Source organism: Malaclemys terrapin, chromosome 15 (assembly GCF_027887155.1).
Source record: "Malaclemys terrapin pileata isolate rMalTer1 chromosome 15, rMalTer1.hap1, whole genome shotgun sequence".
Classification (NCBI taxonomy): domain Eukaryota; kingdom Metazoa; phylum Chordata; order Testudines; family Emydidae; genus Malaclemys; species Malaclemys terrapin.
Genome location: NC_071519.1, coordinates 18,635,842 through 18,652,885, shown reverse-complemented (window position 1 = coordinate 18,652,885; position 17,044 = coordinate 18,635,842). Strand labels below are relative to the sequence as shown.

The 17,044-nt window shown below is 43.6% G+C and overlaps 1 protein-coding gene across 1 annotated transcript in view; it reads right to left on the bottom strand.

Moving 5' to 3' along the window:
• Window positions 1-1,124: 1,124 nt before the first annotated feature.
• The window catches only part of DDX25 (DEAD-box helicase 25), a 72,649-nt gene continuing 56,729 nt past the window's right edge, over window positions 1,125-17,044 (bottom strand). The window contains exons 10-12 of the mRNA XM_054005553.1: window positions 15,943-16,105; window positions 8,345-8,533; window positions 1,125-1,318 (exon numbers count right to left, since the gene is read on the bottom strand). Coding sequence (XP_053861528.1) covers window positions 1,257-1,318; window positions 8,345-8,533; window positions 15,943-16,105 — 414 coding nt within the window. The 3' untranslated portion in view covers window positions 1,125-1,256. The remainder of the gene's footprint in view (window positions 1,319-8,344; window positions 8,534-15,942; window positions 16,106-17,044) is intronic.

Here is a 17,044-nt window from a genome sequence, read left to right as displayed (position 1 = left end):
ACTATTACTGTCACTTTAAAATGGAGAATCTGAGGCACGGAGCGGCTACGTGGTTTGCCCAAGGTCACACAAATGTCTGTGGTGGAGCAGGGAATTGAACCCACGTCTTGAGTCCCAAGCTATTTCCCAACCACTGGATCATCCCTTGCACTGAGTTCTCTCCAGTAGTACTGATGTGAGAAGAAATAAACTCAAAGTAAAAAACTGACTTTGAGGAACAAATGAGCCATTTAATACACCTACTTCCCATTGTCGGTGTATCTAACAAGGAGCAGAACAGGTAAAGCAGTGGATAAATATTTCAGTAACACAGTTGATAGAGAGAATAGTTCTAAAAACCTCCTGTATTGTTGAAATATCTTTGAAAGATACTGTTTAAGTGAAATATTCAAAAAATTCTAAAGAGGACTTGATTCCCTGTCCAGAGTCTTTAAGAGGTAGGTCAGAGTTGAGAGATTTTAGTGGCTCAGGAAAGTTTGACTTCTCTCTGTCCTGAGGTAATCTTGGATCAGCTAAAAAGATTTTAACTTCAGGCTCAAAACAATATTTCCGAAATAAAAGAAAACTTAGTTCCCCAAGTTAAATGCGAAGTCTGTGATGCTCAGAGCTACAGGGCAGGTTATGTTTATGAAGTAATGCTGCCATCTAGTGGAAAGGAAGTTAACAAGCACATGTATTATTTTAATTCTTGATATAACATAGGAGAGCAGAGGCAAGGCCTGATGATTAAAATGGGAAGTGTGGTTTCTTTATTATTCCTCTGCAGGAACACCAGTGTTGCCTCATCCATGACTGTGAAAGCAACCATTGCCATCCAGTGGCTAGTTATATTAATGATTGGTGTCAATTATCATATAGATGTCAGTTTTGTGTTGGCCGTTTAATTCATCTGAACAACTTGCTTCACTACTTTTGATAGAGATGTACCCTGGGAATGATGTGGGAAAGGGAAACTTGGTCAGGTGAGAGAATATCCTCCTGTGCTTTTTATTAAACCTGCCAATATCTTGGTAACGAAACATACTAGACAAAAACACAGGAGTCCATGAGAAGGGGAAAATAGGAACCATTCTGAAGTCATGAGAATAAGTTTCTTTTTCTTTTCCTGAATTCTTTATGATGGAGAATACTGTATCATCATTTCCAAACATGGCAATACGTTTCACTTAAACTATTTCAATTTTTTAAACAGAAAAAATATTGAGGTCTAAGGTTAAAGAAAAATCTCCCTTTGACTCCAAACACCCCTGGTTTATTTAAGATTCAATCTTCTCTATCTCATCCATGTCATCTGGGTCCAACTGCTTAATCTTGGTCTCTAAGAGAAAAAAAAAGAGACCGAGTAAAGAGTTACATTCTGGTCTGCAAACAGCACTCAACTAGCACACCCTCTGCTTCAGCAGCAGAGCACACATTTAGTAGGGCCACTCACAGCAGGGACATAAAAGTCGGTTAGATTTTTAAGCAGTCTTAGGGAGAGTGGTAGATTTAGAAAGATCTTTAGAACCTGAAGGATATTTCACAAAAAAGTGAGACAAATATGGCACAACATAGTTGGTAGTGTCTGTCAAATGTTCTACATTAGTTAATATTACAATTTAGATGTTGACGTTCGCTATTTGTAATAATTCCTGTAGAATGCACTTAATAGTGCCCCTGAAACAATACTTCTGCTTAGTTATAACAACTGCCATTGACCAGGCTCTATGAAATGACTGAATAACGGATGGTGGCCCAGATTCCAGGTAAGTGTCATGGCTGTGCCAGCTACAGCAGACTCAGTGGTTCGTAGCTGTGAATCTGGTGTTTGCTGTGCAGCATCTTGGTCACTTTAGGTGCTTCCTGGTTCCTATGGCTACTAAAAAAGTCAGAAACCTTAATGTGTGTTTGGTTTTTGCTCTGCTTATTTTAACTCAACTCGTGTAATTAAATGGAGACCCTCAATATATTTCACTGAGGCTATAACTTGATTAGCATATTTCTAATCACATCAGGGGCTGTACCAACTATACATTCTTCTGTATTTGATTTATGCATGTGTAAGTAAGTAACCAAGTCAATAACATTGATGCAAACACCAACATAACTATTGGAACTGCTGGCAGTCTAGGCAGAACTTCCTGTGAAGATCATTCCTCTAGGTTGGGGCATGGCACAGTGGCAGAAGTGCATGAGGGAGCTGTGCTGTTACTGTCCATGCTACAATTGTCTTGCGGACAGAAGATCTCAGTCTTTAGGGATGTCAGTCGCCACCATCTACCGAACTGAGGTATTGCTACAATAATTGGAATGGGTAATGGTGTTTCTATTCTCAAAAGGGATACAGACCAATTCTGGTTAGGAGCCATTCTGCAAAACGTTACAGTATATTTTGTTGCACACACGTAACCCTGTTTTTGGACGGAAATATCCGACTAAGTGTTCAGTATCGTATTTCCAGTCAAAGTGCTTCAATTGATAGTCAAATAAACTTTGAAAAGCACAATGTAAACGGGATTAAGGCAGCTGCCAACATGAGGCTACTATACAAGCATGATGCACATTGGGAGCTTCTCATAAGTTAAAAACAGCAGAGGCGGTTAGATTGATAGATCCAATCACATCCCTTGTTACCTTACTTCACCAACCCTACCTACTCTGATGGGATGTTGTGGAGATTAGGGAATGTTTGGAAACACTTAGGCCTGGTCTACACTGGGGGGAGAGGGAGGAATCGACCTACGATACGCAACTTCAGCTACCAGAATAGCGTAGTTTAAGTCGACGTATCTTAGGTCGACTTACCTCGCGTCCTCACAGCGTGGGGTTGACTGCCGCCGCTTCCCCGTCGACTCTGCTTCCGCAGGTCGTCGCGGTGGAGTACAGGAGTTGATGGCAGAGCGATCGGGGATCCATTTATCGCATCTACACTAGACGTGAGAAATCGATCCCCGATAGCTCGATCACTACCCGCCGATCTGGCGGGTAGTGTAGACGTACCCTTAGAAAATGAAGAGTTCCACATACAAAGCATTATTCTTGTTAAATAATTGACTGTTTTCTCAATCTCAAAGTTACGCTCAGGTTTACAGCATTAAAGCGGCTAAAAAGAAGAAAAGTCAGATTATCCTACATTAATTCCACTCCGCTTTTAATACCATAGGAATCAACAGCAAGGCTCATTTTACTAACTCCACGCATGACTAGACTTGGACATACAAGCACTTCCTGAAAACTCAATGCCTTTTTACAAGGCAGGGATAATTTGGACCATTTTCTTGCTTCCTGTCTCAGAAAAATATACATTTGGACTGAAACCATCCAAAACCAGTATGAAAATGTCAAACAGGTTAAATGAGCATTTGATGACATTGCCCTTTGCCATGTCACGAGTTCTAACCACAGTAACAGCTTCGAATCGTTCACATCGAGAAGCTGTGCTAAGCAAGCAGGCGAGCAACAAAGCACAGTGTGAGAACATTCCTAGTTGGCAGTACACAGACAGAAGACAACTTCCCCTCTTACATCAAACAGTTTTTTCCCTTTAACGTGGATAAGATTTGTGTGTCAAAGCTGGAAGTGGCCCTTGTAGATTGTGGCGGAGATGCTGGATGACCCATTCTTGGGCTGCTTCTGCATAAGCATCTCAAGCATTCATTCAGTCCAATTTTTTTTGTGAACACAGTGACAGCATCTCAAGTTGCCCAAGGAGAGGATTCCCCCAACCAGCTGATTCTTTGGATATATTCTTCATAGGCAGATTGGATTTCCTGAGACTTTTGTTCTGATTCTTGCCTCATTGAGCCCCTGAAATAACTTCCCCTTGTCCCTTTAGAATAAGAATTCCATTATCTTCTCCCCTCTTCCAAACTGACCACACCTGGCTCCCTTAGGCATTCACAAGAACCCTCTGATGCTGCAGTTTGTTGCCCATCCCTGAATTTTCTGCAGTTTATCAAACCCTTCTAGTCTGAGGAGTCCAAAAAACTGAACACAGAACTTTAGCTGGAGTGTTACAAAGCAGCATACTGAATCGCAGATGGCATGGGATGGTGGAGCCCTGACCCCTCCATCTCTTCAATGGAGTCTCTTACCATTACCACTCCCATCCGCTTTGCACCTCCAGTTCATTCTGCACCTGCTGCCTCTCCCGACTGTACTCCACTAGTACTGAAGCAATAGCTCATGCTGATAACGTTCCATGTGGGTTCTGCTCTTTCTCCCCAATCCAACTTTACTCCCATCACTTCCTGAGGCATCCTTACTTTGGCTGGGCATTTCTAGACCCACTCTAGCTCCCCCCTTCCTTACTATAATTTCCCCAAAGACATCTTCAGTGAAGAGCCTCTCTTTCACCTGGGAAAGGCTACACAGAGTTGTATGTTTCCTCCCCCTTTCCATCCTCAGCAACACAGGATTCCCTCTGAGGCCTCTTATAATTCATGATACTTCCCGCCCTACCTCCTCAGCACTTGGCTTGCTTTCTACATCAGGTAAGGGAGCCAGGGCCTGCCCTAGTGACTGAGATCTGTAAATCTAATTTGGGAAAGTGCCCCCTAGAGGGGGGAAGTGAGGTGTGTTTAGTCCCTGTTTTTGTTCTAAACAATAAGTGTTCTCATTTACTATGGTATTGCTCACACACACCTCGTACATTCTAAACAGTATGTAACAACAGAATTATAATAGAGGATAGCAGTAACACCTATTAAGGTTGCACAACACTTCCCATTATAAGACCCTGTTTTCAGTTGCTTGTAACTTCGGCAGCCTAGCCACTTGGGATGAAGTTTTCCATGGCTGATGTCTGCCTCGGGCTGACTTTTTACTGTTATTGTTTTCGAAATGTCAGCCAAAGAAGTTCAGCTGCTTCCAGGAAAAGGTTAGGGAAAATACTTGTTGCTCATGTTAAAAAATTCTGGTGCCCTTATCTTTGAACTACTTTAAAACCCCCATGCTTTGGACCAGGGACTTGAATTCTGAAAGGGGATGACCTTTGTGTTAGGGAATGTGCCTTTTGCCATCCCCATGAAAATCCGCCCAAATCTGGCCAAGTTTTACATCTCTGAAAAATCACTTTGCAGAAGTCTACTGAGCATGTGCAATTTTAACAACAAAATTCACCAAAGAATCTGTCCACGCTCCAGCTGAACCTGAGTAGGACTTTCCCTTCAATTGCAGCTCTGAGCTGGGCACCTAGTAGGACGACGCCCTCCTAAAATCTCAATGACCCCCCTGCTGGGCCCAGGCAGCACAGAAGAGGAAGCTGCTGGATTCCAACGCAGAGGGGACAAGAGCCAGATCTGGGGGGCAAATAGATAGGGATAAGGGCAAGAAGAATGGCAACCAATGGGGAGGACACAAATCTGAAGAGAAGACCAGCGTGCAAAAGCAGTACTGAGCCTGGATGGGCAAAGAGACTTTTTCAGTTTCCGTTTTCAAAAACCCAGGAAATTACACAAAAACCTATGTTAAAAAGGATGTTAAGGCAGCAAAATCAAACACTCAAAAGTTAGGAAATTCAACCCACTTGCGCAAATGCACTATGATACAGTCTTTAATTACATGATCACATACTCTTTTTCCATGAGACCCCTGCCTCGTTCAGTGCACAGGAGGGACCTGCTCGGGGGATGGATGAGGGTTGTGTACTGAAGCGGACTTATCTGTGGGACCCCTGCTTCATTTGCTGAAAGTATGTAATATCTGAGGCAGTTGGACTGCAGGAAGATAAAGGATGGTTCCATGCAGATGAATGTTGCCCTAGAGCAATGGTTTTCGAACTGTGGGTCGCGACCCGGTACTGGGTTGCAGAATGTAAGACACTGGGTTGCGGCAGCCCTGGTCAGCACCACCAACTGCGCCGTTACAAGTCCCATCGGCAGTGCTGCCCAGCTAAGTCAGGCTGGTTCCTACCTGTTCTGACATCACGCTGCGCCGCAGAAGCAGCCAGCAGCAGGTCCGGCTCCTAGGTGGGGCCACAGGTTCTCAGCCAATGGGAACTCGGGGGGCGGTGCATGCAGGCGAGAGCCGCACGGAGCCGCTTGCGTGCCTCCACCTAGGAGCTGGATCTGCTGCTGGCTGCTTCTGGGGGGCTGTGGGATCTGCGGTTCCAGGATAGGCAGGAAGCCTGCCTTAGCACCCCCACTGTGCCGCTGACCGGGAGCCCCACAAGGTAAGTCCATGCTCCAACTCCGTGCCCCAATCCCCTGCCCCAGTCTTGAGCCCCCCCCCAAACTCAGAGCCCCTTCCTGCACCCCAAGCCCCTCATCCCTAGCTCCACCCCAGAGCCTTCATCCCCAGCCCAGAGCCCCGCCTGCACTCCAACCGCCCGCCCCAGCCCCCTCCAAACCCGGAGACCCCTCTTGCACCACAAACCCTTCATCCCCAACCCCAGCCCAAAGCCTGCACCCCCAGCCCAGACCCTCTCCTGCACCCCAACCTCCTGCCCCAGCCCCACCCCGCAGCCCTCACCCCCAACACCCCAACCCTCTGCCCCAGCCCTGAGCCCCTCCCACACCCCAAACCCCTCATCCCTAGCTCCGTTGGGTCGCGGGCATCAACTATTTTCTTCAACTGGGTTGCAGAAAAAAAAGGTTTAAAACCACTGCCCTCGAGAACTGGATTCTACCCCTGCCTCAGTTCCTGTGCAACACTGGGGAAGTCACTTAAATCAAACTTTTCACAAGTGATCACTAACTATGGGTACATCTCCAGAGCAAAAAATCCTCCGAGTCTGGATCAACTGATTCGGGCTCATGGGGTTCGTGTTGCAAGGCTAAAAATTGCAGTGTAGACATTCGGCCTCGGGCTGGAGCTTGGGCTCCGAGACCCTCCCCCCCTCACTGGGTTTCAGAGCCTGGGCTCCACCCTGAGCCTGAACATCTATGCTGCTACTTCTAGCCCTGCACCATGACCCAAGTCTGTTGACCCAGGCTCCAAGGCTCACTTTGGCCGGGGGGGGGGGGAGGGGGGGAGGAGGGGAAAGAGAGAGAGAGAGAGTGTACGCACACACCCTGTGTGTTCCTCACTTTCTGGGTGCCTGATCCGAGCCTCTGGGGCAGTGATACTCAGACCTCAGTGGTTCAGGAGCCAAATTAGCACTCAACATTATCCCAAAGAGCCACAGTAGTTTGAGTCCATTGTATCATTTACTACAGTGTTACTGCTATTTAAACAGTATGAAATGCAGAGGAAATAGTTATATATATTATTCTCACAGCAAATCAGTTAATAATTTAGTGCAAGCTGATAACATAATTGGTTAATAACCTAGTAAAAGCCTCCCGACTGGTTAATAATTAAATCACAGTGTTAATGTTTTGCGTTGCAAAGAGCTACTTGCAGCTCCTGAGCCGTAGTCTGAGTTTCACTGCAGAAGGGTTAAACACTCACAGATGCAACTGAAGTGAATGGGAGCTGGGCTTCGAACATACGAAGTGCGACATAATGTAAAGGAAAAAACTCTGGAAAAAATCAGGTCCTAAGCATCTCACCCCAAATTAATAGATACTTTGACCTTAATCTCTCTACGCCTCAGTTCCCTACCTGTAAAATGGGGATAATACTCCATTCATCTCATGGGGCAGTCGTGAAATAAATAAATAAATGTTTGTGCAGCACACAGGTGCTATAGTGAGGAGCACCACTGAAAAGCCTGTGAGGAAATTAATAATTCCATCTTCAGAGCAAGCGTAGAGTAAAGCCTGGGACCACACCCTGAACACTGAGAAAACACCAAACAGCTGCTCATTAAATGAGTACCATCGAACCCAGGGGTAGGCAACCTATGGCACGCGTGCCAAAGGCGGCACGCGAGCTGATTTTCAGTGGCACTCACATTGCCCGGGTCCTGGCCACCGGTCCGAGGGGCTCTGCATTTTAATTTAATTTTAAATGAAGCTTCTTAAACATTTTAAAAACTTTATGTACTTTACATACAATAGTTTAGTTATATATTATAGACTTATAGAAAGAGACCTTCTAAAAACGTTAAAATGTATTACTGGCACGCGAAACCTTAACGACTCGGCACACCACTTCTGAAAGGTTGCCGACCCCTGATCTAACCCGTGCACTGCATGAGGAAGGGTCCTGTGGTAAAAATGTATGTAATCCTGTCATTACAAACTATCATAATGCATATGCACAAGGAGACCAAGGTTGCACAGGCAACCCTAATTTTGGCATTTCTTCATTTTTGAGTGCTTGACTTTGCAACCTTCACGAATGTACTTTTAACATAGTTGTGTGTGTGTAATACAATACACAGTTCACTGTGGCATCAGTGATTTCCACGTTGCTACTACGGCCAACTTCCGCATGCTTTATATGTGCAGTGCAGGTTTGATGGGGATACTGTACTTACTGAAGTGCTCTTCGATGCTGTGTAGCAGTGGTAAGTTGTGTCTTTCCACCATGTTGAAGGCTAGGCCCTTTTTCCCAAAACGACCTGTTCGCCCTATGCGGTGTAGGTAGGTCTCGAAGTCTGGACACTGCAACTGGTTTGTCGGGAGCTTGAAATTCACAACAATCGTGACCTGTTTCACATCAATACCTAAGAAAGGATGAGAGAGAAAGAGAGAACTCACTGATGAATTCCTAAGGCACCTGCTATTGCACCTGAAATAGGCCATGGCCATTAAAACCCATTAACAATAGGACCAATGTGCCCAGTTTCATTTCTGCCTATTGTAGTTATCTCAGTACTTCCTGCCCAATGGAGAACCGATAATAACTATTACTGTTGGCTTGGGACACTCAGCTGGGAGGGGGCTACCCAATTCATATGCTCACTTCAAATGTGTTCTGAAAATCCTAAGCAAGTTACCTTGAAAAATGGGGTGAAGAGAAGTGGTAACGCCCAGAGTGTGAGCAGAACCTTTTGTATCTGAGAAGACATAGGTCCTCAGGTTACATCTACATTAACCCTTGCCTAAAATTTCCCACTGTTGCTACCACTGGTTCAGCTTAGCTGTTGATAATCGACTGCTTCCAATGACTACCAGTGTTTGTTAACCTCGCTCTGGGCAGTTCTAAACAAGATAGTGGCTGGCCAAGATTATCTTGCTCATACTAGAGTTTCCACCATTACTATTCACCAGGGAACTGAACCAGAAGTAGCTACAGTGAGAAATTTGGGGCGGGAGGGGGTGGGGGAAGAGGGGTAGAGTAGACAAAGATTTGGAAAAAATATTGGCCAATACTCATGAATGTTTGGGGACCAGAAAAATTTAACAAACTGGTATTCAAGAAGGAAATGTGATTTTCTTATTAATAAGTGGGTATCACACAATGAAAGTAACCAGCTTGGTCTGGACTGGAAGGCGATGCAACGCAAAGCATCAATTGAGGCTTTCCCACTTTACCCACCAGAGCCAATATAGACAGCACAGACAGGGATACCCTTATGGAAAGAATGACTCTGCACACGCTGACCCGGTGGAGCGATCTTCCTGCTTGCTGTGGGGCCAGCTAATATTTCCATACTCTACCCTTAGTGCCAGTCTAGTGATGCTTTCTTTTCTGACTCCATAGTTAAAGTTTCAGAGGGGTAGCCATGTGAGTCTGTATCCACAAAAATGAGGAGTACAGTGGCACCTTAAAGGCTAACAGATTTATTTGGGCATAAGCTTTCGTGGGTAAAAAACTGCACATCTGAAGAAGTGAGGTTTTTTACCCAAGAAAGCTTATGCTCAAATAAATCTGTTAGTCTTTAAGGTGCCACTGGACTCCTCGTTGTTTTTATAGTTAAAGTTGTAGGACAGTTCCCATTATAAGCCCCACATTGCACCTCTCCACTCTGCAATTTTTATTAAAACTGTCTGCATGCCTCAGATTTTTTTAAAGTTTGAGTTAATCTGACATTTTGGGGATATGAAACAAACAAGTGAGCTTTTCATTCTTCAAGCGATTTAACTTTAAAGATGTATATTTCACAAATCACTTGGTCTAAAAACAGCAAGTTTGGGGGTTTTTTCCTTAGGATTTGTCCTCAATGTTCAAACAAGTTTTTCCTTCCCCTAATGAGGAGAATAATTTGAGTTGTATCTGAAAATTAACACCCCTGTGCAAAATCTGATCAGAACTACAAACCTTAGCTTGCTTCATGGCTCTTAGAAACTTGGCTTATGAATTTGGCAAATTTTGTAAGTCCCAGGAGGAAGGAAGCTGTTCAGGTATAGGAAAATTCATACAATTTTTAATGCAACGAATTATGCAGGGAAGTTCTTAAGTTTAGAGAGTCTTCAGAGAAACAGTTATGCACCAGAAAAACTAGAGGAATATTTGAACTTCATAAAAACAAGCATCAACATGATATTTTAGATATATTGCAATTGTGCTACTCATCAAAATTGAGAATCACCATGGAAATCCCAAACAAAAATTCAGATAGCTAAGGTTGAGAACGATTTCCTTAAACAAAGAAAACCTCAGCTGAACACTGTAGTTTTAAAAGTCTAGGTGGTCAGGATATACAGAGCTTGGATCCCACTAGCAATTAGTTCCATCCACCACTCGTACCCAACCTCTCTCTGTGCCTCTGATTTCCTTACCCCGCATATTTCATTTCTACATTCCTAAAAATGAACCACGTACTCCCATTATATCACCCTGTACTCTAAATACTAATGGGCAGACAACTCTCTACATAGGGTCATCTACACAACCAGAGCAGCTAGATCTTGCTCTCTTGCCTTCCACATCTGGGTTTGTCCATCCCAGAATTTAATCTTCCTTAGGCTTGGTCTACACTACCCCCCCTAATTCGAACTAAGGTACGCAACTTCAGCTACGTGAATAACGTAGCTGAAGTCGAAGTACCTTAGTTCGAACTTACCTTGGTCCACACGCGGCAGGGAGGCTCCCCCGTCGACTCCGCGGTACTCCTCTCGCCGAGCTGGAGTACCGCAGTCGACGGCAAGCACTTCCGGGTTCGACTTATCGCGTCCAGACTAGACGCGATAAGTCGAACCCAGAACTTCGATTTCCAGCCGTCGAACTAGCTGGTAAGTGTAGCCAAGGCCTTAGTTAAAACCGTATCTATCGTACATCTTTACAATTCTTTGGTCACGAGGATGAGCATCCCTTCATACATACTCCATAGGTGCCGACTCTGTGGGTGCTAGCACCCATGGAAAAAAATTAGTGGGTTCTTAGCACCCACTGGCAGCAAAGCTCCTTCCTCCCCCCAGCATCTCCTGCCTGTCGGCAGTTCTGCTGATCAACTCCTCCTGCCCCTCCCTCCCAGTGCATCCTGCACAATGTGATCAGCTGTTCCACGGCGGCATGCAGGTGGTGCTGGGAGGGAGGGGAGGAGCGGGGATGGGGTGTGCTCGGGGGAGGATGCAGAGCAGAAGTGGGAAGAGACAGAGCCGAGATGGGGCCTTGGGGAAAGGGGTGGAGCGAAGGTGGGGGTATGGGGGGGTCGAGCACTCCCAGGCAGAGAGGAAGTCAGACCCTATGCACTCTTCACATTTTACATGCCTACTCTGATAATTTGTTTACAAAAGGTCCAGGTAACTTTTCCTTCAGCAAACATCAGGCACTGTACTACCTGGAGGATTTGATACAGCACCATCATACTGGTACTGGTACTCTTAATGGCCGGAACCTCCTCCCTAGTATAATCTGTTGCGCCTTCTGACCTGGGAGTCTCACCATACAGCACCGCACATTGATTGACACTTTGCCTTTGTTCTGCCAGGAAAGTTCAGAGGGTGGTTTCCTGCTGCCTTCCCTCTGGTTTGTGGCTGCCATTGGTTAACTCCCTGATTTAACTCTTCCACCTTTTGATGGCATTTCCTCCATCAGGTTCCCAATGTAAGATAGATATATGTGGAGTCTCGGAGCTGTAAGGGAATTAAAATGCTAGGGGCCATTTCATGACGATGGATGAATTCACAGTGTACTTACTATTCAGGATCGGAGAAAATAAGAAATGTGACCCCACTTTTTTTCAATCTAAGGAGACATCAAAGTGTGTATTTGGAGATAACCCAATCAGTGACAGAGTTATTACAATTCTTCTTTGAACCAACCCATTCAACATGTTGATCACACAGGTGTACACTCCTACAAAAGCAGCTGATGACAATGTGATCAGTGAGTTCTATGAACAGCTTGAAGAGACATTGAAATACCAAGCAAAGATATCTCCCTTATAATGGGGGACCTGAATGCAAAAGTTGGAATTATAAGCTCTCAAAAAGAAGTAGTGGGAAACAATGGTGTGGGTTTACAAAATTAGAGAGGAAGGTATTTAATTGAATTCTGCTGCGCTAATCACCTGGTCATTACAAACACTATCTACATCCAATACGACAGATGCATATACAGATGGAGGTCATCTGACAGTATGAAAAAGAACAAATCAACTACATAATGATACAGCAATGCTGGAGATCAAGTGTCCAATGGATAAAGACTTCCAATCAATCCTGAAATGGAATGGGTGAATATATAATGAAAATGAAGCCAGGGAAAGCACCCAGGGCACATAACATACCAGCAAGTCTGATCGGTGACTGCAGGACTGATCGCACGTGGAAAATTTGCAGCAATGTATGGATGACTAGAAATTGGCAGAATGAGTAGACGAAGGGAGTCTTTCTGCCCTTACCAAAGAAAGGAGGCATAACAGAGTGTAGTAACAGTTATATCATCTCTTGGATATTGCATGAGAGCAAAATTCTGCTCTACATAATCCGGATTGCGTTAAGTGAATGATAGAAGCAGAACTACCACCACAAGCTGGATTCAGAGAGGAACAAGGCACATGTGATCAAATAGTGAACATAGATCACATCATCGAAAAAACATAGGGAGTACATTCACCCATTGATCATGTGTTTCACTGACTACTCAAAAGTACCCAATACTGGCCAAAAGGCCAACAGGACTGTCAACGTACCTTTGGTTGAGTTACCACAGGGTCTACACTGTGGAGGGTCGAAGACTTACCTTACTCTTCTCGTCGGGGGTAGAGTACAGGGGTTGACTGGAGAGCAATCTGCTGTCGATTTGGTGGGTCTTCACTAGATCCACTAAATCGACCTCCGGTGGATTGATCTCAGAGCTTCGATCCCGGCTGAAAGTGTAGACCTGCCCTTTGAAGTTCGTAGTAAGATATCTGTAACCTCTGAATGGTTAATTGCCTGTTCTAATCAATCCAACTAATTACCTGTGTGTACATAAGAAACAGGAACGGACTTCAAAGCAACAATGTAAATTATTCTTCATCTATTCTTCATCCAAGGAATGCCTGTTGTGACAAGAGGTTTATCAGCTCAGCTTCTGCTTGGACTTTGTCAGGAGAGGGTTACGTCGCAAGACTGAGGTCTCCAGCTCCATTCTGGATTATTCTGCAATTTCTCACGGAAAAATGTAAACAGACTGCCCATGGACTGCCCATTGGACTATAGCCTATGGAACTGATTCTAGAAAAACTTTTTACAACTCTGCAGCTTACCATCTCTGCTATGAAACTGACCTAAGACCTTCATTCATATCTGTATGTATAATGATTTTCTAACCACAACAAGTCATTTTTGTTTTAATAAATCTTAGATTAGTTAATAAGAATTGGCTGTAAGCATGTATTTGGGTAAAACGTGAAATATTCTTTGACCTTGTGGGTACTGTGTCCAATCTCTTGAGATTGGTAAAACTTTATATATGATGAATAAGATTCTAAGTAGTCCTCACCATATTTGACTTGGGATCCCAAAGCTGGATTGCTTTAGGGGAGTTGTGTTTTTGGCTTCTGGGTAACGAGTAAGGTGTGTAGAAGCTGTTTTGTTGCTGGCTTGGTGAATGTAATTATTAGAATAAACCACCATTTGGGGGATAGTCTGGCCTATTCTTTGCAGTTTGTCCTGACTGAACAATCTCAGTGAGGCCCCTCCAGAAACCACAGTCACAATGACGCTCTTCAGTCCAACTACTGATAGAACGCAATGAATGTTGGCGTCTGCAAAGGACAGTTAGTGAGGAATAGGGACTATCCCTGAATACGTGAAACACACGATTAACAAAACCAGGATGCAAGCGGACACCACAATTGTCAATCAAGTTGTAGAGGCAGTAGATGAATTCAATTATCTGGGATCAAACATATCCAACCAGAGAAAGAATTCCAAAGAAATCAGAAGATTAGGAATGACTCGCTCAGCCAAGCCTCCCACATGAACGTGTGGAAAAACCGTGGAATCCTGAAATGTACAAAGGTTCAATTGGTGAAAAGCTTAATTTTCTCAGTAGCAAACTATGGAGGTGAATCATTGGAAATTAATGCTGCTGACAAGAAAACTGAAGCCTTAAAAATGTAGTGCTGCTTGCAAAGACTCTTGAGTATCTCCTGGACAGAAAATTAGAGGAGTGCTTACGTTAGAAGCATTATTGGGGAAAATAGGACCATGTTGTAAGAAGTCAACAGGCACAAACTTATGTACTTTGGTCACTTCAGGCACAGAGATGGAAATAACCTTGAGAAAATTGTCATGGCAAGAATGGTGACACGTCATTGCAGCAGAGGATGACAAGCGAGGAGATGGAAAGATGGAATGCGGCGGATCACTGGAAAGTCAGCTGCTGAGTGCTGAAAGCTAGCAATGGATCAAGAAGGTTTCTGAAAATTATCCTACGAGGTCATTGATATTCAGACAAGAATAAATGAGTTTTACTTACTTAAAACCATGACCGTTTTCACATTTTACTTCTCGCTTGAATTCACAAGCACCCTCCACCTCTAGTCATCATTCCATTACAGGCCAGAAAGGGCAATTTGACTTGGCCACTTCTCTATACAGACAAGAACTACTATAATCAAGCATCTTTTTTATGCATGTTTGCCATTCTGGCACTCACATAAAAGCTAAAGGTAAATACCTACCCTGACCCCATCCATTCCATAAACACCGTTTGCAGACCCGATTGACCCTTACCATTCCAGAGAGGACAAGGACAGCTGATATACATACATGTTGCATTACTTTTTTTCATTGGTCATTTTAAAATGTTAAATTACTTTAAAACAAAACCAGGAAAACTTCTCTGTATTGCTATGAAGATTACACACATTGTGATGGAGTATGAGAACAGAGTTAAGTTGTTTATGGAATTTCAACTTTGAACTCCCGGACTTTCAAATATTAATTTTTTCTAACAACATTCTAATAAGGTCTTTTAGTTTAATGAGTGTATATTGTATAGTTTTTATACACAACACTATCTCAATGGGTTTTTGTGGATGAAAATCTCTACCCAAAGGATCAATTTACTGAAGAAAATCTGCCTTTACCTCTACTATATTTGTTGTGACTGACTTTTCTGACAGGGCAATTGTAACACATGCAAATTTTGACTGCCTATATTAGCAATTTCACAACTGTAATTCACCATTTGTGGAAGCTGTAGTGTAAACAGGACTCAGGTATTTATACCACTGTGTGGTACCAGCTGTGAATTATGGCTATAAAGTGTTTGCTAGTGTAGATAAGGCTACAAAGTCACTACAAGCAACACCATCCTGAGAAGCAGGCATTGAGCTGTATACAAAGGGGTTATAAACAGAATTACAATTTTTAACTTGATCTGGCTGGAATAAGAAATCAGTCTGGTGTTATTTCTGCAAGCTATAGGAATCAGCATTTGCTCTGCCAAACACTCGAATTTATATCTAGAAATCCACAAAACCCCACCAATTGACCACTGGACTCCAACACTGTGTGTGACAACAGTGTGGCAGAAAAGCTTATGATGAGGTCTCTATATGCGAGAGATTACAGGATTCCAAGCAGCTGTCATCATCTTCTGCACCCCACAGTGGGTTTTCGGTGTGCGTGGTGGATTACGTAATGCAGAACAATAATAATCTTGCATGCCCTGTGTGTACCCCATCTCGAAAAACAAAGCTCTCAGTACTGTAATACTTCGAGAAACAAATGGATTAGCTAAAGACAATACCTCTAGCACAGACATTAGTTGTGACAAGGACCTTCTCTTTTCCATCACGAAACCTTTGGATTACAGCTGCCCGTTGCTCAACTGTCAGCTCCCCACTCAGGACAGACACTTTGTGCCCATCCTGACTCAGTTTCTGCGATAACCATTTGGCATTCCTACGAGTCTAAAAACAAATGCAGGAAGAAAGTACATGAGATAAAATCTCCTTGGGAGGAAACATATTCCCTCCCCTTTAAATCACTTGCAAACATCATACTTATGTATTCCCTAAAATACTTTATTCCTTTTTTCATGGCATTTCAGAGGAGTGTCTGTCTGGCACTTCACAGGCAGAACCTGTGGGCTCACAGTCCAAGTCCTACTAGCACACCATCAATTTTTCTGGGAGCCACTCAGGCCCCACTATTTGAGAAATACTGGATATAGGGAGATGTCCATGGACTTTGCTCTAAGGCTATTTCTGTTTCTAAAAAGAGAAAAAGTGATTATTCTGAAACCAGCTGGAAAACAAAAAATTAGTTAAAGTTATGGACCACGTCTATAGACCAAACGGAGACAAATTAAATTAGGATGGCTTCAGGAAAGATTTAGCTGAATACAAGGGAATGGTAATGGCCTACTGTTTAGCGAAGACAGAACTAGCATGAATTCCACTTAAACAGGATGTATTCAGCTGGTGCTAAGTGGTTGCTACTGTGAAATTCTGAACCCTCGCCTTTAAATACAGTAGATAGAGAACTAAAAGTTCTTGGATTCTTGTGTGCATGCACATGTGTGTCACTGCCTTACATTTAAACAACCTGAAGTGTTTGATTATCAAAATTGCTCTACACAGGGGTTGGGTTTTCTTTTCTTTTTTTAATACTACAACATTAAGTAGCTGAATTTAGAAATTTAGAATTTAGAAAATACAAAGATTAAAAGCCTCAGTTCTGTTTGTTTCCTTTAATTCTTTTATGCAGGTTTCCAGTTGGTTTTCTAGTCTCTTCCCCTTTCACCAAAACCAGGGAGGGAAAGATTTTCTCTGGGATCTGCTGTGAGAGTTGGGCGCAGCCAGTCTCACACAGGAGCCTGGAGGAAGAAACTGGTTAGGAGCTGATGA